The 27,640-nt window shown below is 36.8% G+C and overlaps 1 protein-coding gene across 1 annotated transcript in view; it reads right to left on the bottom strand.

Annotated features, from left to right (window-relative positions):
- Window positions 1-27,640, bottom strand: part of WDFY3 (WD repeat and FYVE domain containing 3) — a 325,051-nt gene that overhangs the window by 33,900 nt on the left and 263,511 nt on the right. Inside the window, exons 43-50 of the mRNA XM_044681612.1 lie at window positions 23,729-23,897; window positions 19,955-20,118; window positions 16,407-16,555; window positions 10,778-10,898; window positions 7,546-7,631; window positions 4,297-4,377; window positions 1,371-1,425; window positions 896-1,015 (exon numbers count right to left, since the gene is read on the bottom strand). Coding sequence (XP_044537547.1) covers window positions 896-1,015; window positions 1,371-1,425; window positions 4,297-4,377; window positions 7,546-7,631; window positions 10,778-10,898; window positions 16,407-16,555; window positions 19,955-20,118; window positions 23,729-23,897 — 945 coding nt within the window. The remainder of the gene's footprint in view (window positions 1-895; window positions 1,016-1,370; window positions 1,426-4,296; window positions 4,378-7,545; window positions 7,632-10,777; window positions 10,899-16,406; window positions 16,556-19,954; window positions 20,119-23,728; window positions 23,898-27,640) is intronic.

The raw sequence follows: 27,640 nt of genomic DNA, 5'->3' as shown, positions 1-27,640 counted from the left end.
GGGTGGTTACAGGGCAGGTGATGCTTGAGAGGAGAGAAGAATTGGCAGTGTTTTGGTTGTTTTGGAAGTCTTAGTACAGTTTTAATTAAGCCATAATTGCTTAAACATGATGTAGTGGCTCCTGCTTTGTAGATCGACAATAGCACACCCTGTACATCCAGCAGAGAAATAGAGCCACTGTGGTCAGTTCACATGACTCAGACAAGGCCCAAATCTCCTAAGAGGTACTAAGGGGAAAATGTTAGGCAAACATAAGACCACTGGAAAAAGATGCCTCACCACTGCTTTGTCCTAAGATCAGTGAAAGAAACTTTCCAGTAGAAGATGATGGAAGATGCTTAAGATGTTAAACAGAAATGAGGGGAATATTTCCTGCTTCTTATACTGCATGACTCTGGATGTTGATGGCATGCTGGGGGGGCTAAAAATAGATCTTTGAGGCCAGACTTGAGATTCCCTAGGCATGTGAAATCCCAGGGAGATATTCATCTATGAATGCAGATTAGCACAACTTGCAGGCTTTGAAGTGTGACTTGGGTCACGTGGCCTTGGTCCAAGCCTTCCAGGTCAGGCCAACTATTTATACTGCCTCTCTACCAAAGTCAAAATAGTCAGGCCAAAGCCACAAGCATTTATTCCTATGTGTCAGGTACTGTGGATAAGTGCTAAGAATACACAAATAAGCAAAAAATAATGCTAAGAACTAGTAACAATGTGAGCAAAATAATAAGGTTGTAGAATTAATATAAAAACATAGGAGGTCCTTTAGCAAGAACCTTAAAAACTAATTACTAATTAGAAAAAAATGAAGTAAATAAAACATTTAGGAATTGAAGCATCTTCTAAATTCTTTGGAAAATTCTTTTCTACTCTGAGAGAATAATGTGAACTTTACCTGTGAGTCGTAGTCAGCAAGGACCCAAGGGAAGACAGGATACTGCATAAGATCGTTATAAGATCTGCCAGCCAAGGTATTTAAGTGCATCAAGTACTGGAAATTGCTGATTTCACCTCTCTTAAGAAAAAAATAAATATTAACATTATAGTTCATTTTAACAGATTTCAATTACTTTGACTTTTCTCCTCATTGCAGGTTATATATTTTGTGGAATTTGTTAATTTTATATTTAAAATAAAGCTACATCAGAAATGTGCAAATGGTTCCTGTTTCAGGTCTTAATATTATGTTATTTAATTACTAAATAATCTGGCATAAAACAAAATAAATTCCAAAACAAAAATGTTTGAAGAATATACTTTCTAAATTGTAGCACGATAAAGCACAGCTTAAGTGCTTTCTTCACTGTTTGGTTGCAAACAATTAAATTATAGATCATTAGGAAAGATTAAATAATTTTCATTAAGCTCACCTCCCATCTCTGTGTCACAGACTTCTCTCCCACTAAAGTGCTAAGCAATCCAGATCTAGGTGGCAAAGAAACATAAGATTTGGAGAACAATGTTTCCATTTTGAGTAGCAACATTTAGTAATAGGATCACAATGCACCATCTGTTTAATGCATGAATTTGGACAAAGGTCTTTGTAATTTGCATAATTTCAGACTATGACCATTATGATGTGGAGGCCCAGCGGCCAATTCCCATTATTTATAATGGAGGAAGCAGGTAGGTTTCAGGAGGGAAGTTCCCAGGCTGTCCTGTGGAAGGAACTGAATGAACAGGGGGAATCTCTAACTAGGCAGCAGAGAGGATTACAAAGGGAATTAAGGGGTGATGAGAGATGGAACAACCCCCCAACCACACCACAATCCCCCCCCCCCCCAGCTTTGCCATGTAGACAGCAAGAATATAGTTTTCTTTGTTTCATGCTAACAGAAGGCTTTGCACTGGAGACACAGTAACTGGAAGATCACAATGGCCCCCAGGAACTACCTGGAAGCACAGAGTGGTGGGAACAGTGGTGGGAAGAGCTACTGCCAAGGGCATCCTATCCTTCTGGCCCTCTTCCCCAGCCCTGGCCTTACCCAGAACCCATTTGGAAAGACTGATGGTAGGAAGAGGTCAGTGTGAGGGACCCATCACCTTTGCCTGGGCTGCTGGACTGCTCACAGGGTTTGAATGAGAGGGAAGTCAACAATGAGATAGATAGCACCAGGCTTCCCCATTTCCCCTAGCTCAACAGTTGGCAACCTTTTTGGCTGTGAGAGCCATAAATGCCTGCGGAAGGAAAAGGATGGAGGCAGAAGGCGCTGGAATATGGGGCGGGGGTTGAAGAGCCCCCTGGGGCACATCCTGGGGCTTTGCCCGGACTGGACGGTAGGGAAGTGGAGCCAGATATGGCTTGAGAGCCATACGTTGCCAACCCCTGCCATAGATACTGCAGGCCTTCCCCTCAGCTCTGCCTCTGTGTTGTGAAGTGAGATCCCCTGCTACTGTCTTGGCTAATTCAGTTCACTCTGCCATTGACTTTACAGATAAACATCTAAGTGTGTTCTGCCCCAATTAGAATGTGCGCTACCTCAATTCAGGGAACAGCCAGCTTTTTCTATTTGTATCTCCAGCACTTGGCACATGTGAAGAGCTTGATAAATACTTCTTCATTCCTTCATTCATACCCCCTAGCACAGTGCCTGGTGCTTCTTCTGATTTGATGGTTCTTTTAAAATATACAGGCTTGTATCAGCCACCAACCATCGCTCTTTGGTCTCCTTTGGGGATAGGGAGGCAGGGGAGGTCTTAGACTTCAAATGAACAAGAATGAGAACAAGAACTACAAATACGTTTCATCCTTGCTCTATATTCCAGACACCTAATAAGGTAAGTAAAATCACTTTTTTTTATTATCTCTCCCACCTCTCTGTTCTTGCTGGGCTAATAATTCATGTCTCCAGGATTAGGACAGCTTCCTAAAACACCTGCCAAAGTACTATACATCCATCCTTGCTTTAGTTTGGAAATACCTCAAGTTTTACATTTAAAATCATATGCGCAAATGAATTCTTAGTTTGGACTGTTGGTTAGATGGATAAAGAGATTTATTCTATCTCTGAGATTCCATAATTCTGGATTTAGTCATTATTAATCAGTGGAAAAATATAAAGACATTTATCACCAATTTACACATATTATCTCATTTAATTCTCACAACAATCCTACAAGAAAGGTATTATCAGTTTCATTTAAAAGCTCAGGGAAGTTGTACATCTTGTCGAGGGTCATAGAGCTAGGAAATGCTTGTGGTCAAATGTAAACTCAGCTTTTACTCACTCCAAGTTTAGCACTATGCCAGATGCCTCTAAATAGGAGAAGCCAACAAAGCCTTGGTCTTGTAAAACTATTTAGCTCAATAGTAGAGACACTACTTTTTTAAACAAGTAAACTGAATTTGCAAGAATATGTTAAGATTTGCAACAAAGAACAATGAGAGGGTGATCTTGAAACAGGAAATGAACTCCTGCTTCTTCCTACAAGCATTTAAAAGTTCTTGGAAAAGTGCAAATTCACCGAAAGTACTAAAAATTCCATAAGTTGCAAAAGTAGAGATCATTTAGGCAACAAAGGGGATCATGGTAGAGTACTAAAAATATGATTACTAGCAAGGAATGAAAAAACTTAACTTTAAGGGAATTGTTAATTTACTATTTTTCTTATAACAATTAAAGAATGTCCAATGACATATTTGGTATTTCTTCCTTTTAAGCAATCATAGCAAAGAAAAAAGTAGTGACTAGTTTGGTTTTTTTAAACTATTACCTTCCATCCTAAAATGTTTTGATATTAATGGTATGGGCTAGGCAATGACTTGCACAAAAGATGATGACGTCACACAGATAGGAAGGGTCTGAGGCCAAATTTGAACCTAGGACCTCCTGTCTCTAGGCCTGGCTTTCAAACCACTGTCCCCTTAATTTATTTTTTTTTAATGACACAAACAACTAGCTTTTAGAAAATATCTATTTAGGGGCAGCTATAAAGAAAGTAAGAGTTAAAGGGAGAAAAAAATTATTTAGAACCACAAGGATTATATAATTTCAAACTATATGAATTCAATCGCAATCATGGAGAATTGGAAGAGATCTCTGAAGCCATCTAGCCTAATTGTCATGAAAATCCTGGGACACAGTAACTGAACTATTAGTAAATCCACCATTTTCCAAGAATATAATTAGATACTGTTTTTGTTCATATGTAGTATGAAATGTATGAAATATTAAAATACAAAATAAATTGAGTTTACCAATTGTGAAAGGGGAATCAGAATGTTGAATGGCTTAACTGGCTATTACTTTTTTTCACCAAAAGTAACACATTTGAGCTTCCAGTCTATGATCTTACCCTTGTTCCACACTGGTATTTGGTCGCTGCCCAGACACAGATTCTGAACTGTCTGTCAAAGATGGCACAACAGCTAAAAACCTGGATAATTAAAAACAATATTATTTTAGAAACCAAATGAAAGTATATATAAACATGGCAGATAGCCAGAGATTGGCTTGTTTCTACCACTTATCCTACTCTTGTTTATTTAACCCCAGTAGTTATTGTTTTAATTTTATAGGAAGATGAAATAATTTTCATATGTGCTTAAAAAACTCCAAAAGTATATTGAACATGTTGGAAAAACCCATGAATTTCAAAGCCAAATGTAAAGATATTTCCATGAGATTTAAAAAATTGTTTTCAATATTCTTCATTAGCAGAAATTATCATCAGTTATCTGGATTCAAATGAACATTATTAAGAGAATCTGAGATTTCTTAAATGATCACCAGGGAAAGCTGTCTTAATTGTATGCAATATTATTGTATACTACTATTTATCTGATGGCAGATGTAATCTCTATACTCATCAGCCCTGACAGGTCTGACCCTGAAGAAAGCATATTAATTTCCAGATTAAGAACTCTGTCAGGGATTTGACTGAGATTCCACAGTATCAGTACTAGTCATTTGGGAAGGCACCTGAAAGAATACTACTTGAGAGTCATCCAAAATGATGAGATGGATGAATGTACTCAATGCTTCCCAGATGATTTTGTGGGGATAAAAAATGTTTAACTTGGGGAGAGGAAGAGTTTCTCCCTGCCCATCAGCCCAGTCTAGTTGAAGATATAAAGAAGGGGTAAAATAATGAGACATTTCTGTGCTAAACAAAATGCAAAGATGTGCCTACTCCCTGAGGGAAATGGAAAGGTAGTGTGCCTAAAGGCCTTTGGGTGGGTGGGGAAAAAAAGCTAGTTTACCAGCTTTGTCATATGAGACATACAGTTGGCAGTGAAAGCTCCAAGTACTGTGAATTCTTTGAACCAAGAAAAGGACCATGGAAAGAGGAAAATTAGTTTGGCTGTTGGGAAAATTATGTTTAGGAAGCCTAGCTCTCTGGGGAGTGAAGAAGAGGTCTCAGGAAACAATGACAAAAGAAAGAACTACCATCTTTGGCCAGCTCATTCTCTTCCCATTCCATTCAGGAAACTAAGTGTAGACATGCTTTTTAATTCCATTTAAAACATAAACACCTAATTTTATAAAGTACCTTCTACATGATAGGCATTGTGGATACAAAGACTAGAAAAGTCACTGTTTGCAATAAGCTGGGTGAGGTGTGTGTGTGTGTGTGTGTGTGTGTGTGTGTGTGTGTGTGTGTAAAGTTCATAGATTATATATAAAAGTAATTAAATTAATTAAAGTAGTTAAATATAAGGTAGTTTGGGAGGTAGGGCACTAATACTTGGGCAAATTCATTCAAAAGATGGTAAATGAGCAGTATCTTAAAGAAACAGAGGAACTCGATGAGGTGGAGATAAGGTATCTTCCAGGAATTGGAGATGGGCAGTACAAGGGTGAAAAGATAGGAGAGAGAATTTCAGGAATTAGAAATAGAATGAAGGCCAGTTTGTCTGGATGGCTGAGAATGATTGGGGCCAGAAAAGGAGAGGGGAAGAGTAATGTCCAATAAAGTGTAGTACTTTCAAAGTTGAATAGAGGAATTTATATTGTATCCTAGAGACAATTCTAAGGAAGCTCTTGGAATTGATTGGAGAGTCATATCTATGTCTAAAGGAAATTACTTAAGACAGCAGTGTTGGGTAGATTGGAGGACTTAAGGAAGGGAGTTCAATTAGGAAACAATCACAGTAGCAATTACAATAGTCTAGTGCAGTGATGAGCAAACTACGGTCTATGGGCCAGATGCGGCCCCCTGAAATGTTCTATCCAGCCATGCAACACTATTCCTAATCTAACGAATACAACGAGTAGGATACAATACAATGAAACTTCAAAAGAGATGCCTTAGAAACAGACTGACAGATGAGCATTTCCTTTCCTTTGGCCCCCTCTTTAAAAAGTTTGCCCATCACTGGTCTATGGAGTGGTGACAGCATAGAAATGACTGGATATGTGTGGTGAGGTAAAGGGAAGAGTAAAGGAAAGTGCAGATATTAGAAACTTGAAATACAGGAAGGATTAGATGGTGCTTTCAACCAAAAGAGATGTTTAGAAAGAAGCTAGGGCTTTGGGAAATAATAATTCAGTTTTAGATACACTTAATTTAAGATATCTTTAAGTTATCCATAGACAATCTGTGATTTGGAACAAAAGCTCAGGGGAAAGACTAAAAATGGATATGGATATTGAGATCTGGGAGTCATCTGAATAGAAATTATCAGGAAAATCATAGGAGTTGATGTGGTTTACAAGAGAAAAAGCAAAGAAGGTTCTTGAAGTGAAGATAGGGTTTTAGTACAAGTCAAAGTTCCACTGATCACATAGGAGTAATGAACTTGCCCAATTCTCTTGTCAGAGGCACACAGGTATGTAAGTGTGCAACTTTTTTTTCCCATTTTTAACATTTATTAATATTCATTTTTAACCTGTTTACATGCTTCATACCCCTACTTTCCCCTTCACCCCCCGCATTCTTCCCCACCCATGGCTGACGCTCATTTCCACGGGTTGTAACTTGTCTCCTTGTTCAGGGTCTATTTCCACATTGCTGTTAGTTGCATTGGTGTGGTAGTTTCGAGTCTACATCCCCAATCATGTCCGCCTCAGCCCATGCATTCAAGCAATTGATTATCTTCTATGCTTCCTCTCCTGCAGATCTTCCTCTGAATGTGGGTAGCGTTCTTTACCATAAATCCCTCAGAGTGTGCAACTTCTTAAAGGGAGTAAAGGCAAAGGGATAGAGCATGCTCTTGGCTTTAAAAGCATCAAAAAGAATCACTTACTCTTTATCTGGAGAAGCATTTTTAAGCTAATGAATTATTCTTATGCTACTTTAAGAAAAATTGTGATTAAAAGGACTCTGCTGTTAAGTTACCAGAAGATAAAGAAGTATTTCACAAATGAATAACACCAATTTAAAAACTATGCAGCACTCCTTGTAAGACAAAAGCTGGCTCTACTGCTGATCTTGAGAAGCTGGCAAAGTTGTGGCTTTAATAATTTCTTCAAATTGGGCAACCCAGAGATCTAAATTCTAGGTTTTTAACTACTTCAGCTTTTCAGTGTAAGATATGCCTCAAATCTCTTATATGATGACCCAAATTAATATGCAACAGAAATATTTTTAAATGAATGAAACCTCTGGTAAACTTTGTTTCTAACTCCTTTCTGAAAAGCAAGAAGATAATTCCGTCCATCTCCTGAGAAAACTTCCACAGCAATAGGCTGGAAAAAAAAAAAGAAATATTAGAAAAACATGGTTATAATTTATAAACATAGAGGCGACATGCAAACTTCTGAATTTCTAAACTTTAGAAACATAAATGTGGAGATTCCCTTAGAGCAGTAAGCCCTTAAAAGAGACTTGTTACTTCATAGCAGTCTAGTTTTTTTTTTATGGAATTTCCTAGTTGTTTAGTATAATAACGAATCTGATTATTCCTGTGACTATGTTTGCAAAGAGAAAGACACAAGAAATCAAGTTATATAAAATTATTAAATGAGTATATTTAATAGGAGGAGTTTTGTTTATCAAATAAGGAAAAATAAGTTATAGCTAGGAGGTTCAAAACTCCTTCCTTCCTTCAGTCTTTGTGAAGAACTTTCTCTGGGCTATGTAAGAAGGAGCTGGGGATAGAAACAGAATGGAAACAATTCCTGAGTCAAAGTGTACCATTCTACTAGAGGGAAACAAATGTGCATAAGTAAAGGAACAGAAACAAAATATAAAGTCAATAGAGTGGACTTCTTGGTAAGGCTCTAGAAGCCGGGAAGGATTCTTTTGTGGATGATGGCACATTAGTTGGACCCCGAAGGTTTCTAGGAGGTTTGAACATTAGGAAGGCCTTCCAGACATGGAGACTAGCCTGTGTTAACAGTAAGGGTTAGGCAAAGCTGGACTTGGGTGAAGGGATGTGCAGAAAGTTAGAAGGGTAGGGTGCAAGGATTTTAAATGTCAAATAGTCAAATAAACTTTTAAAAATTTTATCCTAGATGAGATAGGGAGCCAATAATGCTTCTTAAGCAGTGAAATGAGCATCAATTTGGAAGCTGCAAAGAGTTCTCCCTGCTTGGAGAAAAACAGGACAAGTGATAGAAGACCAATCAGGAGACTACTGCAGTGGTACTAATAGGAAGTGATGAGAGTCTTAAGAACACTGGAAGCTGTATGACTGCAATAGAGGGGACAAATGCATGAGATATGGTAGAGGTGGGATCAGTAAGACTTGGCAAGTAGTAAATATGAGAGATGAGGTAGGATGAAGAATGACTAGAGGTTGTCAAAACAAGTACTTTGAAAGGTAGTGGGATGATCAACATAAATAGGGAAATTAGCAAGAAGGAAGAAGTGGGGAAAAGAGCTTTGGATATATTGTCTAAAAGGTAGCTATGAATTTGGGATGAGAGTTGTGTAAATAGATCTAAGAATCATCTGTAGAAAGAGGATATTTGAACTCATGGGAGTTGATGAGATTACCAAGAGATCAAAAGTAAAAAGAATGTAAAAAGAATCAGGGGACACCCATAGTTAGTAGATAGGCCAGAAAGCAAGAAGAGGACCAGGAGAGAACAATATTGAGAAAAATGAGGGAAAAGTATCCCAAAGAATGGTTTGCTGCATCAAGTGCTACAGGGAGATCAAGAAGAGGATTGAGAATAGGTCCATTAGCCTTGAAGAGATTAAGGATAATCTTGGAGACAATGTCTTCAGTTGAAGGATGAGGTCAGAAACCAAATTGTAAGGAGATAAGTAGTGAGTTAAGGGAGACTTGTAGTAGTGGTACCAGTAGAGACTTTTCTTCTATGTGTTTGGTGAGCAAGGCAGGAGAGGTATATGATAGGAGCAGCATCTAGTGAAGATTTTGTTAGAATGAGGAAGACTTGCACATGTTAGGTAGACAGCAAGAAATGGAACTAGTAGATAAATAGAGATTGAAAATGAGGGGAAAATGGGGATGATGGAATCAAAGTCACAAATAGGAAGAGAGGGGCCATATCTTCATCTGAGACTAAGGAACAAAGCAAAAAGCAAGGTGTGGTTGACATCAAGGTTTTGAGAACAGGAGAAGAGCAGGTAAATGAACTTTATTTTTTCAGTAGGGAATCTAGTAGGTGAATCTAATGTATAAGCATTTATTTAGGTGCCTGGGATACAAAGAAAAAAAAGCTTAAAAGTCTCTGCCCCTGAAGAGCTTAAATTCTTAAGAGAGGAAATAATATGCATAGATCTTTATCTATTTATAAAATATGCACAGGTTAGATTTAAGAAAAACCTGGGTGGAAGGCACCATTAACTTTAGTTAATTAATTAGCATTAATTAAGGGGAGGAGTTTGGGGTAGTGTAAAAAGTGCTGCCTGAGATAAACCCTGAAGGAAGCTAAGGATTTTAAGAGGTTTACACTTTGAGAAGGGAATCTATTAGGGGATGGACATGTTAGAAATGAACTTTAGCAAAATGACTGGCAGAATAGGGGAAGTCTGAGATAGAGACACTAACTAATGTTATTGCAATAGTCCAGGAAAGAGGGGATGAGGGCCTGGACTAGGGCAGTAGCTTTGGGTATGCAGAGAAGGGGGAAGGAGCAGAGAAGTTGTGGAAATAACCATAAGATTTTTCAGCTGATTAGATATATGGGGTGAGGGAGAGAGATGTTGAAGATAACAAAGACAGTGAGAAGCTGGCTGACTGGAGAAATAATGGTGTCCTTGATAAAAACTGGGAAGTGTGGAAGAGGGGTGGGTTTGGGGCTAGTTGTTTTGGACATCCATTTAGAAATGGCTTAACAGGAAAAATCTAAGAGGAAGATGTTTGCCTAGAACTCATGAGAGAGACTAGGGATAGGTATACAGAGTACATATGTATACATGAATATATGTATATCTATAAAGTTTTAGTGCAGTTTTAAGCTATTAAAACTGAGATTTAAAAGCTTAAAATGGTACTTAGACTTCTGGGACACTCACACAGAAACAGAATAATTGACATAGCATTTAGCCCTTGTGAGCTAATAAAGTTACCAACAGAGTATGGAGGTAAGAAGAAACAAGATAGAGCCTTGAAGTTCTATTCTTGAGGGTTTGGTGATGATCCACTAAGGGGATGGGGAAGAAGTAGTCAGACAAGAGAGAACAATGTCATGAAAACTTATAGAGTAAAAAAGGAAGAATGAGAAGAGTAACAGCTATATTGTGGCCTATCTTTTAAAATGATATGCAAGATACACTGTTACACAAAAGGAAGAGATTTTTATCAATGATCAAATCTGAAAAAGTTGTATGCTTTTGAACAGGCAAAAACAAAACCAAAAAAATTATAAATCTCTTAGCTAAAATATTATAATAAAGTATCCTTTACTCAAAGAAAACCCACCTGCAACAGATACCTCCTTTTGTGAACTTCTTTGATATCTTCATATGCAAAAATGCTGCATGACCTTCTGAGCTGACTGGGCCCTTGTCTTGCTCCTCTTGGAATAATTGGCTCATGCATGCTAGTGGCAGTCAAAAAGGAAGATAAAGATAAATGTAACCCATAATAAAGTCACTGAAAAAAACGGAATATATCATTTGCAAAGCCTGTTGTGTGCTACCAGGAATGGGAAAATATTACAGGCACAGTTAAAATAATTTTAAAAGCTGAAAATAAAAATAACTAAGCACTTATAAACTATTTTTAGTACCTGTTAGCCTTGATAGAGAAATACAATTTGAAACATACTTATTTGTATTACTACTATTGAAACTAATGAAGAGATATATTCCAAACCTAAAGTATAGTGTTCTAATTCAGTCCTTGAGAAATAGACTTTAGGGAGTATGTCTGCATATTCTACAACGTCTCATTTTTCATAGCTGTTCAAGCCTGTGAAGAATGAATGGCATGCTGGAAGCCAGCCAGCAGTTCCAGTTATCCTGAGAGGTGTGATGGTTTAGCCGAGAAAGAGAGTTGGAGTCACAATGGATTTCCAGAAGCTGTTCTGAGCACTTCCTGTGAAATTTTATTTTTTATACCTTTCTTTCACAGTCACACAAATGCTGGGAAAATTCACATTTCAAAATCAAAACACTGAAGAACTCAAGGTTCCAGAAAAGTTGGAAAGGAAAGTAAAATTTCTCCTATCAATTACATTTTAGTCTAAACAGATTTCAAGGCTACCAAGACCTTAGATTATCCAATTATTATTTTGATAACAGACCTTTGACATATTTCAAAAGCGGGTTAAAGTATGAGAATGTTTGGGTTCATGGAGTTAAATTCAGTGTGAAAAAATAAAGTGAGAGTGTATTATGTTTTGATTTTGCCATGCTGTGTCCTTCAAACCTCGGAGACAGAGAGAGAGTGATAAGAGCAAAAGAGCAGTTTCTGTCTTTTGCTAAGAATATAAACTATTAACTCATTAAATACTGGTTTATTATAGTGTTAAGAGGAATTCTACAAGGGGAATTCTATAAGTCTTGGGGCTATCCTAAAGATATAGATTATAATAATTTCAGTAATAAAAAGTGTTGATCAGAAGAGAGTCAACAGAGGGGTCTGATTGGGTGGCCTGACTTTCAGACAACAGGGATCAATGTAGGGCTTTGTCATCTGCATTGACTTGATGAGGGGCTCTTGGCAATGGTATATATACCTTCTAATGTACTTGAGATTGCTAGGCTGGAAGACAAAGATTTAGATTCAAATTTCTCTGCTGACATCATCATCAATAACAATGAAATTAATAATCATCATCATTTGATTCTCATTTCTTTTGATGCTGTTTAAATAGAAACACTCTTGGAATAAGACTATTCTTTTATCAATCCACTCTTTCAGAGGGGGATAAAATGGTTGCTTTTTGCAATTAATTATGTATATTGAGCTTGTCTGTCAGTTTTTTCTCTTAAAGCTCTAAGAAAGCATCTTCAGCACAACTCTAGGAGTTGACATGAAGATGGGCTTATATATACTTTATCCTCTCTTGAATGGTTTTGAATTCTTTTTCTAGATCTCTATAGTTTTAAAGTTTTTCATTCCACGTAGCTTGGAGATTATGAATATTTTGTTTCAACCTGTAGTGGTAACTAAGAGTAAGCTATATTGATTATTATGTCTGGGCTCCTTAAGAATAATTCTTTAGTCCTTTCCAGAATCAAAAACCTCATCCTTATTTACAGTCACAAAATCACTAATTTCTACATACATACTCACATGGCTCAGCCATTTGTTTGATGATTCTTGGCTGAGTTCCTGCAGATTTTGCTCAAAGAGGGCCTTTTGAGTCTTCGCTTGGGTTTTCATAGGCACAAAATAGGAGTAATATACAATATACATTTTTCTGTGCCATTCAATATATCTGATCACTTTTTTAGTCCTTACTATTGTTTGGTGAAATGTTTCTGTAAGGTTTTTATCATGTACTCTGAGAAGGTGGAATCAATTCTCTTTCTTTTTTAAATTTCTTGCTTTCTGTCTTAGAATCAATACTAAGTATTGGTTCCAAGGTAGAAGAGCTTTAAGGGCTAGGTGCCTCGGGTTGCCCAGGTTCACATGGCTAATAAGCACCTGAAGCCAGATTTGAACCCACAAAACCCTGTCTCTCTACCTAGTTGCTCCTCTTTCTTTTAAATATAAGTTCTAATATTTCTATAGTTGCCTTGGGGTGGTAGGCCCTGTGTTTTGTTACACGGTTTTTATTCAGATACTTTCCATATCTGTTGCCTCTTTTACAATCCCAAAAGATGGGTATTGCATAGGTGTTAATTGCTTTTAAAGTTTTCTTACAGTTTTGATTTCAGGACAATAGTAAGTCTCAATACAAATAGCTACAACCTTTTCCTCAACAGATTTATGTTTAATTTGTCTTCACTGGAGGAGACTAATGTAATTTTACTAATGTAAATTTTAATGTTGTCGTCATGTCTTAGTTCAATTTGATCCCTTGATTCAAGTTCAAAGCCTTCATTATATATTTTTCCCTGACCTTCATAAGAATTCTAAACTTATCATTTCTAAATAACATTTTTATTTCAATGGAGAAAGAGTCCACAAGATGGACTTTATCAATGGAGGCAGTTCAAAGGTTAGCCCATTTATTCAGAATACTAGAATTTTAAAATTGGAAGAAATCTCTTCTAGTCCAATATGCAGAAAAAAAATCTAACTATAACATGCTTGAAAAGTGATCATCCAGACTCAACTTAAAGACCTTTAAAGAGAAGGAACAGGATACTCTATCGGCAGGTCTTTATTGCTTATTCAATAATTGACAAATATATAATAATACTCTTGGGGCTTTGTTCAAATGAGGTAACATTGAATTCAAGGCCTGGTTTAAAGCTGTGTGAGGAAGCTGAATTGAAAACTAAAGAGGCCAAAAGATTTATGTTTCAAAGAGCTGTTAAATGATAATCAGTTCTTACTGCAAAGCTGTTAATAAATGTTCCTGCACCACCAACGTGCTAAGGTTGATGTAGTAATAGTGATAATTTTTAAAAATGAGGGAAGGAAAAGAATTGTATTCCCTTTTGTGATTAATAATAAAATCAACTGACATTTGCCTAGCATTTTAAGATTTTTAAAGACTTTTCCTTTTATTATTCTTGCCTGGACCACATAACACTCCTGGGAGGTGGGTTACAAATTAGGAAAAGGGAGAGGAAAGAAGTCAAGTAACTTGGCAGCAGTCACACAGCTCATCAAATCACAGGTGAGACTTACTGGCTGTGTGACCACAGTTAAGTCCCTTTACATCTCTTATCCTTTTCTTTACATTTGTAAAATTGGGATGAATGATGCTTCCAGTACCTCCCTCCCAGAATTAGGAGGGTCAAAGGAGTATTCTGTAAATTTTTAAGGCAGGATATGAATGTCAGTTATAATCATCATAACCTTTGTTCACTATCAAAACAGGGTTCCTGGCTTCTTAGCTTCGGTGAAGCTTTGCTGCCTTTTGGTCCTTTGATTGCTCACTGACACTTCCATATCATTTTTTTTAAACCCTTACCTTCCGTCTTGGAGTCAATACTGTGTATTGGCTCCAAGGCAGAAGAGTGGTAAGGGTTAGCAATGGGGGTCAAGTGACTTGCCCAGGGTCACATAGCTAGGAAGTGTCTGAGGTCAGATTTGAACCTAGGACCTCCCATCTGTAGGTGACACTTCCACATCATGACTGACAGGGAAGCTTCATAGAGGGGTGAGAGTGTGGGACCTGGGGTCAGATGCTCTGAGCACAAATCCAAGCTCTTCTATTTACTACTTATATGACCCCAAGCAAGTCCCTGACCCTCTTGGGCTCTATCTCTTCCCTGAGCAATGAGGGATGTTATAAGATGATTTTTAGGGTGTAGTAAGGGAATCTGCAGGATGTAATATGGGACTGAAGCTAGGGGTAATAGCTGGTAGGAATAGGGAATAAGGCAATATAGTGGATGAGGAAGGTACAATGTTGAAGGTTGGTAGTTGAGATGGTAGGAGAAATAAGGGAATGTCTGAGTTTAGGGAATATAAACACTGAGGTACCAAGAGTTGCAAGGGAGAGGATGAGTTAATCTAAGGCAGGCAACAACAGCATGGAAATACAGACTGGGACTCAGGTTAGAGACAAAACACTGAAAGGAAACAGACTGAGCCTTGGAGTAAAAGTGATACTTTACAGAGCAAGGTTAGAGCCAGCCAAGAATGGCTTGAAACTGACTTGAGGCTTCTAGTCAGTTTCACAGGAAGGAACTAAAAGGAAGTATTGAAGTTACACTTCCTTCAAAATGGATACCTTCAGCTTCCCCCAAACTCCAGAGAGTATGTTTTTCCTCTCTCTCCTCCTCCCTCTCTTATTAATCCACTAATGAAGTAGCCAAAGGGTTTTGATTAAAGACCAATGGGGTTTATTGTCTTCTAGGGTAGACTGGGAATGGATAGAGGATACAAGGTAGCCCTAACAGCTGCTTAGAGAAGGCTTCAGGTCGGGGAAGGGAGGCAGGAACCTGAGACTGAGAAAGGACCTGCCTTAACTCAGCTCTCAGATGGTTTTGTAATCAATGGGGTTAGGAAAGTTGGATACAATGATTCAATAAGGTAAATTTGTAACAAGGGTAAGCCCTATTTGACTAAACTATCACAGATTTGAACTAACTCTCAGATCTACTCTCCTTTCCAAACTTCTCAGACATTCAATCAGTTAATTCTCTACTCCATATGAGTCACAAGAAGGATGGGATTTTTATTTTGATTGTCAAGCCCGTATGAGAAGCCAACTGTCCTATTATGTTTTCAGCATGAAGCAATGTGTATTTTCGCTGGGATTTTACAATATTTAAAATAATGTAAACAAATGTCAAATTTTTATATTTGCAAATGTATATAGTGTAAGTAAAAATTTAAACAGAAATTTCAAGTTGTCTAATGTAAATTTTATTGTGATTTTGGCCAACTGAAATAAAGGCTTTCCTGTACTTTGCTGAATAACTGAACCTTAGTATTATATGATTATCAGTTTTCTCAGCATCTACTTTGCCTAAAGCAGATAATAAATGTTTATGAATTACACTGATGTATACAAATTGAGTCATTACAAATATGTATGTACATATTATTAAACAGGTATCCCTTCCATATCACAGGGGTTAGGGGCACAGTGTCCCATGATGTACATGAAAAATTTTGGACCTGCCTTCATACTAGAGAAAGAGTCTGAATTATTTCTTTTTTCTTTTACAGGGTGGTTACAATAAAATGAATTGTGTATATTTGTGGTATTAAAAGGAAAAATATATTGATGTTATACAATACCATACACATACTTTATACATTTCTGAGTTTCCAAACTTTTTATATGTCACCTGCTGGCCTTTGGGTATCATCTGCAGTTTCTGCAAAACTCCCTCCAAAATCCCATTTAATTTGTCATGGTGACCCATGATATATGGAAACCACGATGAGGGAAATTATGATGTGGAAGGGATACCTCTAGTTTTTTCCTCCATTGCTAAATCACTTTCCTTGACTTCCATGGTTTACTTACTTTGGAGGCAAGGTCTCAATATCCCGAATCTCCCTGGTAGCTGTCATTGTAAACCCATCAATCACATAAAAATGTTCTTTACCGAAGAGAAGTAGGCCTTCACTGGTATCTAGGCCTTGGACCCGAGCACAACGATACATGTGTTGAATCTGTAAGAAAATTGTCATCTTTCAGTCGATGCAAGCTAACAAAGCTTAGATCACTAGTTATATGAACTAGGATGTTCTTACCTGGAGTATATTTAAAAAATTATCTCTAGAATATTTATTTCATTTTTTAAAAAGCCTTACCTAATATCTTAGAATTAATACTAAATATTGATTCCAAAGCAGAAGCATGGTAAAGGCTAGAACAACTGTGGTTAAGTGACTTGCACAGGGCCACACAGCTAGGAGGTGTCTGAGGCCACATTTGAAACCAGGACCTCCTGTCTCTAGGCCTGGCTCTCATTCCACTGTACAATATACTTCCACAGTACAATACACTTTTGATTTTGCCATTACCATTACTTGCATACTTCAATGGCCCTTAAGGGGAATATACAAGAATTTGTCATTGAAGTCATAGCATCACAATGAGAGGTTATGAGTGAATCACTGAAGCCTGAGAGATGGTCTCAGAGTCAGGAGGAGTTTTAACTCTGGCACATATTGGCTTTGGGATTCTTGGTAAAAGTCACTTAATTTCTCAGCACCCAAGAGTACAAACTGCAAAACAGGTATTGCTCTATAATGGTAAAGGGAATTTTGTTTCTGGAAATCTTCTACACCAAGGAATTCACAAATCTGGCCCAAGCATCCACATATGTATATAGGTATACACATGTCTGTCCCTCTATCCATCCATCTATATATTCAGACAAAACACAATATTTTCAATTGAAGGATACTATAAAAACAGAATCTAATTTTCTGTTACAATCTAAATGCCTACAGAAGGAAACCTATACACACTTCCTTCAAAAGTTATTTTTAGATGGTGTTATAATAACAAGACGAGACCTTATGTGTAATAAAGTGTATAACATGGCATTTTATGCTTTTACAAAGATCTGTGACCTCATCCAGATGAGCGGCTGCCATCGAAGGAAATTACAACACCTCCATATCTTTGGAGATGGTATGATGAGATACTGTGAGTTCACTCTGTCCACCTCCCTCCCTCTAAAATCATTACATGATGAATCTCTTTGAATTCAGTTAAAATGGTCTTTGGACCACAGGCCCTACAGCTTAACTCTTGGTTTGTACCAAAAGCCTTTCTAGTTAGGTCAGCCTTACTTATGGAGATACATCATAAATGTTTGTTGAACTTAATACAAAAAAGGCACTTAACTGCTTTTGATGAGTTTAATTCACCAAAATTGGGTGACTTATACCTATAAGCACTAAAAGAACTGACAAATATGATTCCTGAGCTACTGTCAGTGACCTTTCAAAGTCTATACAGAAGAGAGGACAAGAAAATCTCCAAATAAAAAAAAAAGACAAAGACAAAGAGAACCATAAGCCAATAGGCTTTAATTCAATTCCCAGCAAGAATATAAAAGGGAGGGAAGAAATGAAACATGTATTAATTTGACTAATTTTTAACATGCTAAATTTAATAAGCTAAGAATGAGCTAGGTCTTGGGAGAAGAGAAACTTGCTAAGTTTTAAGCTACCCAGGATCATGGAGAAAACTGAATCATGTAGACATGCAGATGGAGGAGGAATCAGGAGAAACAGTTTTTTCAGAGACCATGGGGACAAGGAAATTGGATACTTGGAAGGAAGTTGGATATTGGAGGAAGGAGGCCTAGATGCCAAATATGAATGACAAGTCAACAGGAATTGACTTTTGAAATGAAAATAAAATCAGACAGTAGTGTACAAATACATGCTATTTCCTTGATGACTGACTCATGGTCTGGGCAGTCAACATTTTAGACCAACAGAGAAAACAGTGACTAAGGTGGGACCTATAGTTGGGGTGGGAAGGAAGGGGGGAAGCCTGTGAGTTTCTCAAGTGGAACAGTGAAGAGAAGAAGGCTGTGTAGAAGATGGAAGGAAGGGATTCAGGCTACTCTGTTTAGTAAATCTGTTTTCCCCTTGCCTTAAAAAAAAAAAACAAAACATTACCTTGTGACTTAGAATCAATACTTAGTATTGGTTCCAAAAGAGCAGCAAAGGCTAGGCAATAGGAGTTAAGTGCCTTGCCCAGGGTCCCACAGCTGCGAAGTGTCTGAGGCTGGAGTTGAACCCAGGACCTCCTGTCTCTAGGCCTGGCTAGAATCCTGTTTCAATCCCTTGAGCTACCTAGTTGCCCCTTCTCATAATTTTAAAAATTATTTAAAAAATTAAAAATTAAAAAAAAAAAGAGAAGTCAGGAAAGTAACCATGTTCAGATTTGTGCTTTAGGGAATATGTAGGATGAGTTGTAGGTAGAAGTCATGGGAAGCTGGAAGGCCATTGCAATTGTTTAGGCAAGAATTTCTGAGTTTATAAACTAGAGAGGTGGCCATGGGTTTGAAGAGAAAGAAGGGGACATACAGGTTTGAAATGAGCTGATTATTCTGTTTCATGTAAAGCTATGACAAAATTCTAGGAAATCTAAGTTTCTACAGTATTTGCTGCATGAGGAAATGCTTGATTCATTGCCTATAATTTATAATGTCCTTTAAACATCATTCTAATGTTATTTAGGTAACTTAGACACTTGTAAACTATATTACTACTTTTACAAAGTGGCATATGCCAAGTAAGCTTCACTATAGAGAAATCTTGGCTGTCAAAGGACAGGAATGTGAAGGAGTATTTAGATAGGAGGATACTCCTAGCTTACTTTTATACTCCCTAGAAAAGTTCAAATAGCACAAGAAAACTGGCTTTGTTCTCTATTCGAATCTCCATGATACTTTGACTAATTCCTGATGTAAAAGGTTGAAATTTATCTGAAATTCTGTTTTTTTCTGAAGTAGAAAGGATTGGTGATTATTTTATTGTAGATGCTGTTTTCTAAGCAGCTGCTATGATGAGATTTAGTAACCAGACTTAAAACTCATTTTAGCACGAGTCAAGAAAAGTGTGACAGGAAGAAAACAAAGTGAAGAAAGTCTCATCTCATGTCCAAGTTTAAATCTATTGGTTGTAATGTTAGACTTATAAAAGTCAAGAGTCAGAGTGAAAAAATATATTTTTAATAAAAGTCTGAAAAGAGATCTGGGAGAAAATGTTTTCCTACAATGTCAAAGCATGTCTACTTTCCACTTTTGCCCTTTTTCACAATATCAATAGTAGAACTCTAGTAATAAAATAGAAGCCCCACAGGTTCTTTTGGAATTCTGAGATTTTCTCTTCATTAGTTTCTACTAATGATTCCAAGAGATGGTCTAAAATTCTGACATCTGTTAAAGATCCAAGATCTCAGTTTATCACAGGAAAGAAAAAAGAGATTCTCTGGCATCCTGAAAAGTATATTACTGACTACATCAATGACCAGACTCCCCAAAAGTATTTCCACCAATGTTCTTCAGTAAAGCAAGATCAAATGTTTTTCAAACACACTACCTTCTCTCCCTCTTCTAGTAGGCGAAGTAATGTTGCATTATCTGTTTTCTCTTCCTCCTCTCTAGAGTTGTCCTCAGCAATTTGGTCTTGTAGTTGTTCTTGATTTTCTTCATCCCCCCCATCAGGAGCAGAACGAGATCTTTTCAGAGGAGGTTTAACCAAGCCTGTAATATTATTGTAAAAAAAAAAAAGTCAATGTTATTGTCATAGGGGTTAGTTCTACAGTGAGACCCTTATCTCCTGAAGTTTTAGGGAATGAGAATTGAGAGTTCTCTGATGTGAAAGCTTTGGCAGGCAAAAACCACTTACTGGCCTCCACAGGGGCTTGTCTGCCACTATACAGGGACCTATATTAAACTCAATAAACATTTATCAAGTAGCTACTATATGCAGAGTGCTGTACTGAGAGAGGACAAAAATGAATATTAGCAGGCTCTTATTAAGTGTCTACTCTGCATCAGGAATTTTGTATTTTAAAGTTGTTGTTCAATTGTTTGAGTCATGTCTGACTACTCATGACAACAACTGGGATTTACTTGGCAAAGATCAATATCTTTGCCAGTGGTCTGCCATTTCCTTCTCCAGTTCATATTACGGACGAGGAAATTGAGAGTTAAGTGACTTACCCAGTGTGACATAACTAGTAAGTTGTGAGGCTGAATTTGAACTCAGAAGATAAGTCCTGACCCTTGACCTAGAACTCCAGCCACAGCATCATCTAGTTTAAAGTACTACTGTGGAATTCACAGTAAAAACAGTAGTTTTCTATAGGTCAATAATAAGGAGTGCCATCTGTTAATTATTAAATTATTGCCAAAATAAGAATACTAATGTAACGAAGTGCCAGATCACATAATACTTGGGAAGACCTTTGTTATGCTGTTTTAGAGATATATCTGCGATAGTTTGGGCATGCACAGCGATGAGCTTGAGCAAATTATCTGGTCATCATAAATGGTGGTCATTTAGGAAATAGCATATATTTTGTGAATGAAATAAACTCTATGCTTTTTTCCCCTTTTGTACATCTCACTAATTATCAGTACCTCTACTGAGTAATGATCTGAAACAGGTGAATGAGTAAAAACATCAGTGCTAGGGAGCCCAAGGAATAAATGGAGAGAATTGCATATATCATAAATATCTCCATCAACAGGGTTAATATAGCTCAGCTGTCATTACAAACCCAGGCTCACAAATGCACAGCTTCACACAACCCTAGAAAAGTTTAGGTAAGTCTGCTGGTCTCACCAGGTGCTTTGAGACATTAGTACTAAGTTGTTCTGATTACAGCTTTTTTAGAGTTAACTTCCCTCTTTGCTAACTGGTGTGATAAATGAGGAGGCAGATTCTTAGAGCTGATGTCCCTCCTTCTTCCTCACCATTCTCAGTGGTGCTAAGTAGTCAGAATTGAATTATTCATTTTGCATTCATCTGAATGAATAAAAACTTAGAACAAGATTAGTTTGCCCAACAGGTAGGCAACATAAATGGAAACATTCTGTATTGGCAGAACTACTAAATAAATTGCAATTCACACTTACAAAGGCTTTAAGAGCAGCAAAGTGCTTTACACTAAGGGAGGCACTTTCTGATAGATGAAGAAAATGGGCTGAAAGCAGATCAATGCCTTTGTCCAGGACCACTCAGCTCTGAAGCCCCTGAGGTGGCATTTAAACTTAGATCTTTGTAAATCAAGTATGATATTCTATACCATGTTGTATCCATGAAGGAATAAGAGAAATTACTGGCTTACTTATGTGATTCTCTAAGGCAAGATTCTCAATAAAGGGAGAATGAACACAGCAGAGAACTAGAAGATATTTTAAGTGCTAAAATTAGAACTATAAACATTTCTTTGTTAATCCCTCTTTCTGGCATGGAGGTAACTGGATTCTCAAAAATTATGCCAGCAGAGTGGGCAGCTGGGTAGCTCAGTGGATTGAGAGCCAGGCTTAGAGACGGGAGGTCCTAGGTTCAAATCCGGCCTCAGACACGTCCCAGCTGTGTGACCCTGGGCAAGTCACTTGACCCCTATTGCCTAACCTTACCACTCTTCCACCTATAAGTCAATACACAGAAGTTAAGGGTTTAAAAAAAAAGAAAGAAAATTATGCCAGCAGAGTAGAAGTTCTGGCCAATTCTACCAAACTGGAAAGACTTTGGAAATATGCAGTGTGAATTTGAATACCCACAACTACTTCAGGAGGAATTATCTGCACTAAATGGGATCTAGCCTAGCCTAGCCTAGTTGAATGAAGATAGTAAGACAGCTTGTAGGTGGTGAATTTTTTTTGCCACAGCAACTAATGAAAAAGATAAAATACTTTAAGGATCTTTATCTAAGTGGTCTTTCATTTCCATAATGATGATAACAGAGTGGCTAGAAAAAAAGGGAACAGGTATTAAGAATTTCTATTTAGTTTTATACCCTCCCCCCCAAATTAACTTTAATTATTGATATTCTAAGCAATCTGTGTTCAGCAGAAGCATAACTCAATCATCCATATTCACATTCTTACTATAGATGAAACAAACAAAAAAACACAATAGAGCCATAAATAATTGGAAAAGAGCTTAAAAATCCTTCTTGAAGAAGTGAAGGAAAGAATTACTAGAGCTGGCTTTATCATATCCTCAAAGGCAAAAAGACATTTTCAGGGGATATTTGGTCATCTTACCTTGTAGGCCCATAGATGTGCGTGTGTGTGTACACAGATCAGGATAAGAGTAACTACCTCTGATGTGATCATCCTAATCCAAGGAAGCATAGAACTTGAGAAAGTGATCTCAGAGACCAAACCATAATACACCAAGGGAATCTTCACCATACCATATCCAATAAGTGGTCATCTAGCTTCTGCCTGAGGACCTTGATGAAAGTGGAACCCATCTCTCTTGGTAGCCCTCTCCAATTTTGGACAGTTCTAAAGATTTTAGGGAAGTTTCCCTCTGTTATTACACTTAAATTGGCCTTTCTGTAACTCCTATCCATTTGCTCTTGGTTCTGATTTCTAGGACCAGCTTCTTCTCTTCTTCAGGTAAAGAATGCCTAGTTCCCTTCAACAAATTTTCATGTGACATAAATTCAAGGCCCTTCACCATCCTGATTACTTTTCTTTGGACCTAATATAGCTTATCAATGTTCTTCTTAAATCAGTCTTGTGGTCTGAAAAGGGGAGAGTTCTGGAAACTTTACTCATTCCTAACTGCTCAAAATCACATGAGATTTTTTTGGCTGCCACATCATACTGCTGACTTTTATACTGAGCTTGTAGGTCAACAAGACCCCCAGATTGTTTTCACAACTACCGTCTAATTCTAGCTACTTAGGGAGATCTCTGGTTGTCAAAATTCAAGATAATATATTTGGCTCCAAAAGTGAGACAGACACTTTCTGTTGGTTAAAATGCATCAGTGACAAACCCAGAAGTTGTCTATTAGAATTTTAGCTTAAATAACTAACTGTCCTGGAGTGTGATACCAAGGTGGACAAACTACAGGTTTTATCAAGTAGTTGGCTAGCATATAACATGTATCTGACGGCAATTATGTGATGATTGACTCTTCACCTCTGGCACAAAGATTAATCTTATACAATCCTGAAACAAGTACTTATTCCTAAATTGCCTCAGGATTGATAAATTAATAGAGGCTCTCTACTATTCCTATCTCTTCATGTTCTAATATAAAGAAGTCCAAGTCAAGCAGCCTGTAGAAGGATAGAGTATGAATATGATCCATTCTGTTCAGACACAGAGGCAGCAGCCTAACCTTTAACTTTGGCAATTGTATCTTCTCCATGTTCTGGTTCCTGCTGTGTAGACTCGCCTTCTGAACTTTCTACAATGGCATCTTGGACAAATCCTGGATTTCCGGAAGCTAGTCTCATGTAGTATTCCTTACTGTCATAGCTGACTGCTCTCCGATATCGAGCAGGTTTCTAAAAAATAATGAAAGTAAAGACTCATTAAACCATCTTTCTATAGACAAGAGAGCTATGCACATTAAAAAATATAAGTTTATTGAAGGGAAGGGCAGTGTATTTTTGTTGCCCATTTTCCAGAAGATAGTAATCAGTAAGTACAGAATTTTCTTTAACATGATGAAGATATGGGCACTTATTTTAACTGTGGCCAAATTAATGTCCAGCAAAGAAATTATTTTTATATCTTGTCTTTTGTATTGTAATTTTATATATGAATATTTACAAGAGTTAAACAAATATTATATTGTAATAATGAACCCTCAGTGACTAGCAAGGGGAAGCATCAGAAAAAATCCCTCCACAGTACTACACATATTACTATTGGGCTTCCAACTGGACACAAAAATTTACCTAAGTTGCTCTTGAATTTTTTTCAATTTTGGTTTGTATTTCAAAGTTCTCCCTTAGTTCTAATCTTTCTATTAAAAAGTGCTTCTACTCCATTAAAAATATATTTCCTTGAATAATTATACTCAAATTTTCAAAGTTAGTTATTTTTGGTTATAAACCCCTATGCTTTGTGCGTCTCTCTCTGTCTCTGTCTCTGTCTCTGTCTCTCTCTCTGTCTCCTTCTGTCTTGGAGTCAATACTGTGTATTGATTCCAAGGCAGAAGATTGGTAAGGGTAGGCAATGGGGGTTAAGTGACTTGCCCAGGATCACACAGCTGGAAGTGTCTGAGGCCAGTTTTGAACCTAGGACCTCCAGTCTCTAGGCCTGACTCTCAATCCACTGAGCTACCCAACTACCCCCCATGCTTTGCTTTTGAAATATTCCAACTCTCCAGTTTTAGAGTAGAATCCATCAGGTTTTCTGTAATTATGATAATTCATCACCTGTTTCTTTTTGGATATTTGCAGTACTTTTTCCCATATTGTGAAAGCTCTAGATTTTGGTCATGGAATTACCAGAAATTTTTCTTTTGGAGCTCCTTTCAGGAGATGTTTGATGGATTTTTCTTACCTTTTCTTTGCCCTCTGGTTCTACTATGCCATGGGCAGTTGTATTTATGATTTCTTAAGACACAGTACATGGGTTTCTTTTTTATCATGCTTCTTAAGGAGTTCATTGATTCTTAAAACGATTTCTCTTTGTCCTATTTTGCAGGTCAGAATTTTTTTTTCTGATAGGATAAATGCCTTTTTTTTCCCAGTCTCTTAATTTTGTCCCATTGTTTTCTTCCCTTTTTTTGGAGTCTATTTTTTGTCCATTCTAACTAGGATAAATTCTACCACTTTCTGTTCTAAGCTATTTTTTCCTACTTGCAACTCTCTCCTCCAGAGCTATTATTTCATCTTTTAAAAAAATGTCTTACTTCATGTCTCCTGGAATCTGTTGTGGAAAACTCATTTTTTTCCTTTGACTCTTGGCTTGAAATTGTTACAAAGCCACCCATTTGGGGTATCTCTGAATCTACTGTAATTCTTTGCCTCCATCTTCCATCCAACCCCCATGGAGCAGTGAGGTTCAGAATACTGGATCTTCAGAATCCTCTATGATATCCCAGGATGGAGCAAAAGAGACTTTGGAATTCTTGGATCTCGGGTTTCTTAAGGTTGATTATTTTTCAGAGTTTGGCTTCTTATTCCTTTTAAGAATTTGGTTTCTAAGAGTTTTAACACCAATAAAGATGAGTTGGAAAACTGATGCGATCTACCTCTCTCATGTTTTCCCTCACAAAATCGCTTTTACTTTAAGTGCTCTTGCTTTTTCCTTTCATCAATACAAATGCTATCTACTCTTTGTGTCCTGATTGTAGTTTCTGAATACAATCATGCTGATTTAATTTTTCTTTTTTTTTTTTGGTCTGGACTTATGATCTCATTGGTGTGGGGAAGTCCCATTGTAGTAGTCCCTCTACTTATCAAAATGAGCAACTGCTTTATATCTTATAGTCTCAGGGAATGCATGGATATATCAAGAGAGAACGTGAAATAAAATTTTCCTCATTCTAGGACCATCTCTCTCTCTCTATTACACTATGCTGCCTGATGGGAATAAATCTACTTCCAAGGTCATATGTTCAGGTATAGTCAATATAACATTACCTCAGCTAACATTGTCTGCCAATAAAGTCATTATGGACTTTATATTAGATTATAAGCAAGCCTCACTATAAAGTTACTCCACCACAGTACCTGTTCTGCTCAAATGAACATGCATTTCAATATAATTCCTATGGAAGTGACCAATACTATGCTCCCTATGCCCATCACATTTCTATGCCCAATATTCTTTCTGATCAAATTACTGACATTAGGCAAAGAATCCCTGTACTTATAAAACAAAATTAAAAGCAACTTTAGCTTCACTTCTTATATCCATTTGGTATGAAAGTATATGGTTTAATAAATTTATAATTTAAATAAATTATCATGTAATTGGAAGGATTATATTAAAAAGGAAAAGATAACAGTAATAATAGTGAGTTTTAGAAAATTTTTAGGAGAGGCATGTTTCCTTATTTGCCCTTGTTAATATTACCCTTTAAAATATAGACAATAAAAAGATAAGGGTCTGAAACAACCTGTAAGATCACAGACTCGGTGAAGGGAAAGGTTCATATGTCTCCCCCCATTCAAACTTCTTTGGATAGAGCTAAAAGAGCACAGAATACCTTAGATCAAATACTTCCATCAATAGGGTTAGGTATAAATCTGTAATGAGAACTAAGTTCTAGAATCTTTGTTTCTAAAATATATTTTTTCTACATTTCCCTTTCATACAAACAAGAAAAATTTTAATATATTTCTCAATCTGCAACTAATCATGATGTGATATAGTATTGTCTGATGATGATATATAAATACAGATATTATCTATCCTGTGATGATTAGATTAAGCATACTTTTTTGTTCATATAATTGCAAAAAAAAAAAAGGCAAAATAAGAACAAATGTACTTTTATATGGAGTGTGCTTCTAAACACGAAGATGGTTCTGATATAATACTTAAGCCAAATTAACTTCTTTTTAAGTTCATAACAATATCACAGAATCAACAAAGGAGGGATAAACAGGGGCTGGAAATTAAACAGTAGAAAAAATATGTAAAACATTAAAATAAAATCTTGCTCAGAAGTAGAGTCATCCAACAGAAAGTGTCCTAAGAGACCTATAACAGTGAAAATTTAGAAGACTAATACATGCTTCTTATTCAATGGAAATAAGATTCCTTTAAAAAAAGTAGGGTACTGAAGTATTTATTAAAATGTACTTATTTCAAAATAAATGAAGGTGTAGTTAGTAAATGTGTACATGAAAAAGAGTATCTAAGGGATTACTACATAGAATTGTAATTCTAATCTATGAAGTTCTTTTTCTTTAAATATTTTTGAGATATTAGAATATTTTTTAGGAAGCATCCAAACTGCATTCAGCTGACCAACAGAGAATAATAAAAAAAAAAACCCCAAACTTTTTATTTCTACTGTAAATTTTAAAAGGTTCATTCTTTCTAATAATTGATCCTTTGCCTACCTTTCCATACCTTCCCCACCTCCTCCCACATACAAAAAAAATTCTTTAATTTTATGAGGTTCCTTCAATATACATTAATGAATACATAATATTTATCAAGCACGACTGATTACTAAAGCCAATATGTTTTATCATGAGCAGTAACAATTTAGCCAGTTAGTGAGCAACATACAAATTCTACAGAAATGATTAGGCAGATTGGCAAAAGACAGAAGAATGTA

Source organism: Gracilinanus agilis, chromosome 6, assembly GCF_016433145.1.
Source record: "Gracilinanus agilis isolate LMUSP501 chromosome 6, AgileGrace, whole genome shotgun sequence".
Taxonomy (NCBI): Eukaryota; Metazoa; Chordata; class Mammalia; order Didelphimorphia; family Didelphidae; genus Gracilinanus; species Gracilinanus agilis.
The sequence above is the reverse complement of the archived record's forward strand: the minus strand, read 5'-3'. Positions and strand labels throughout refer to the sequence as shown.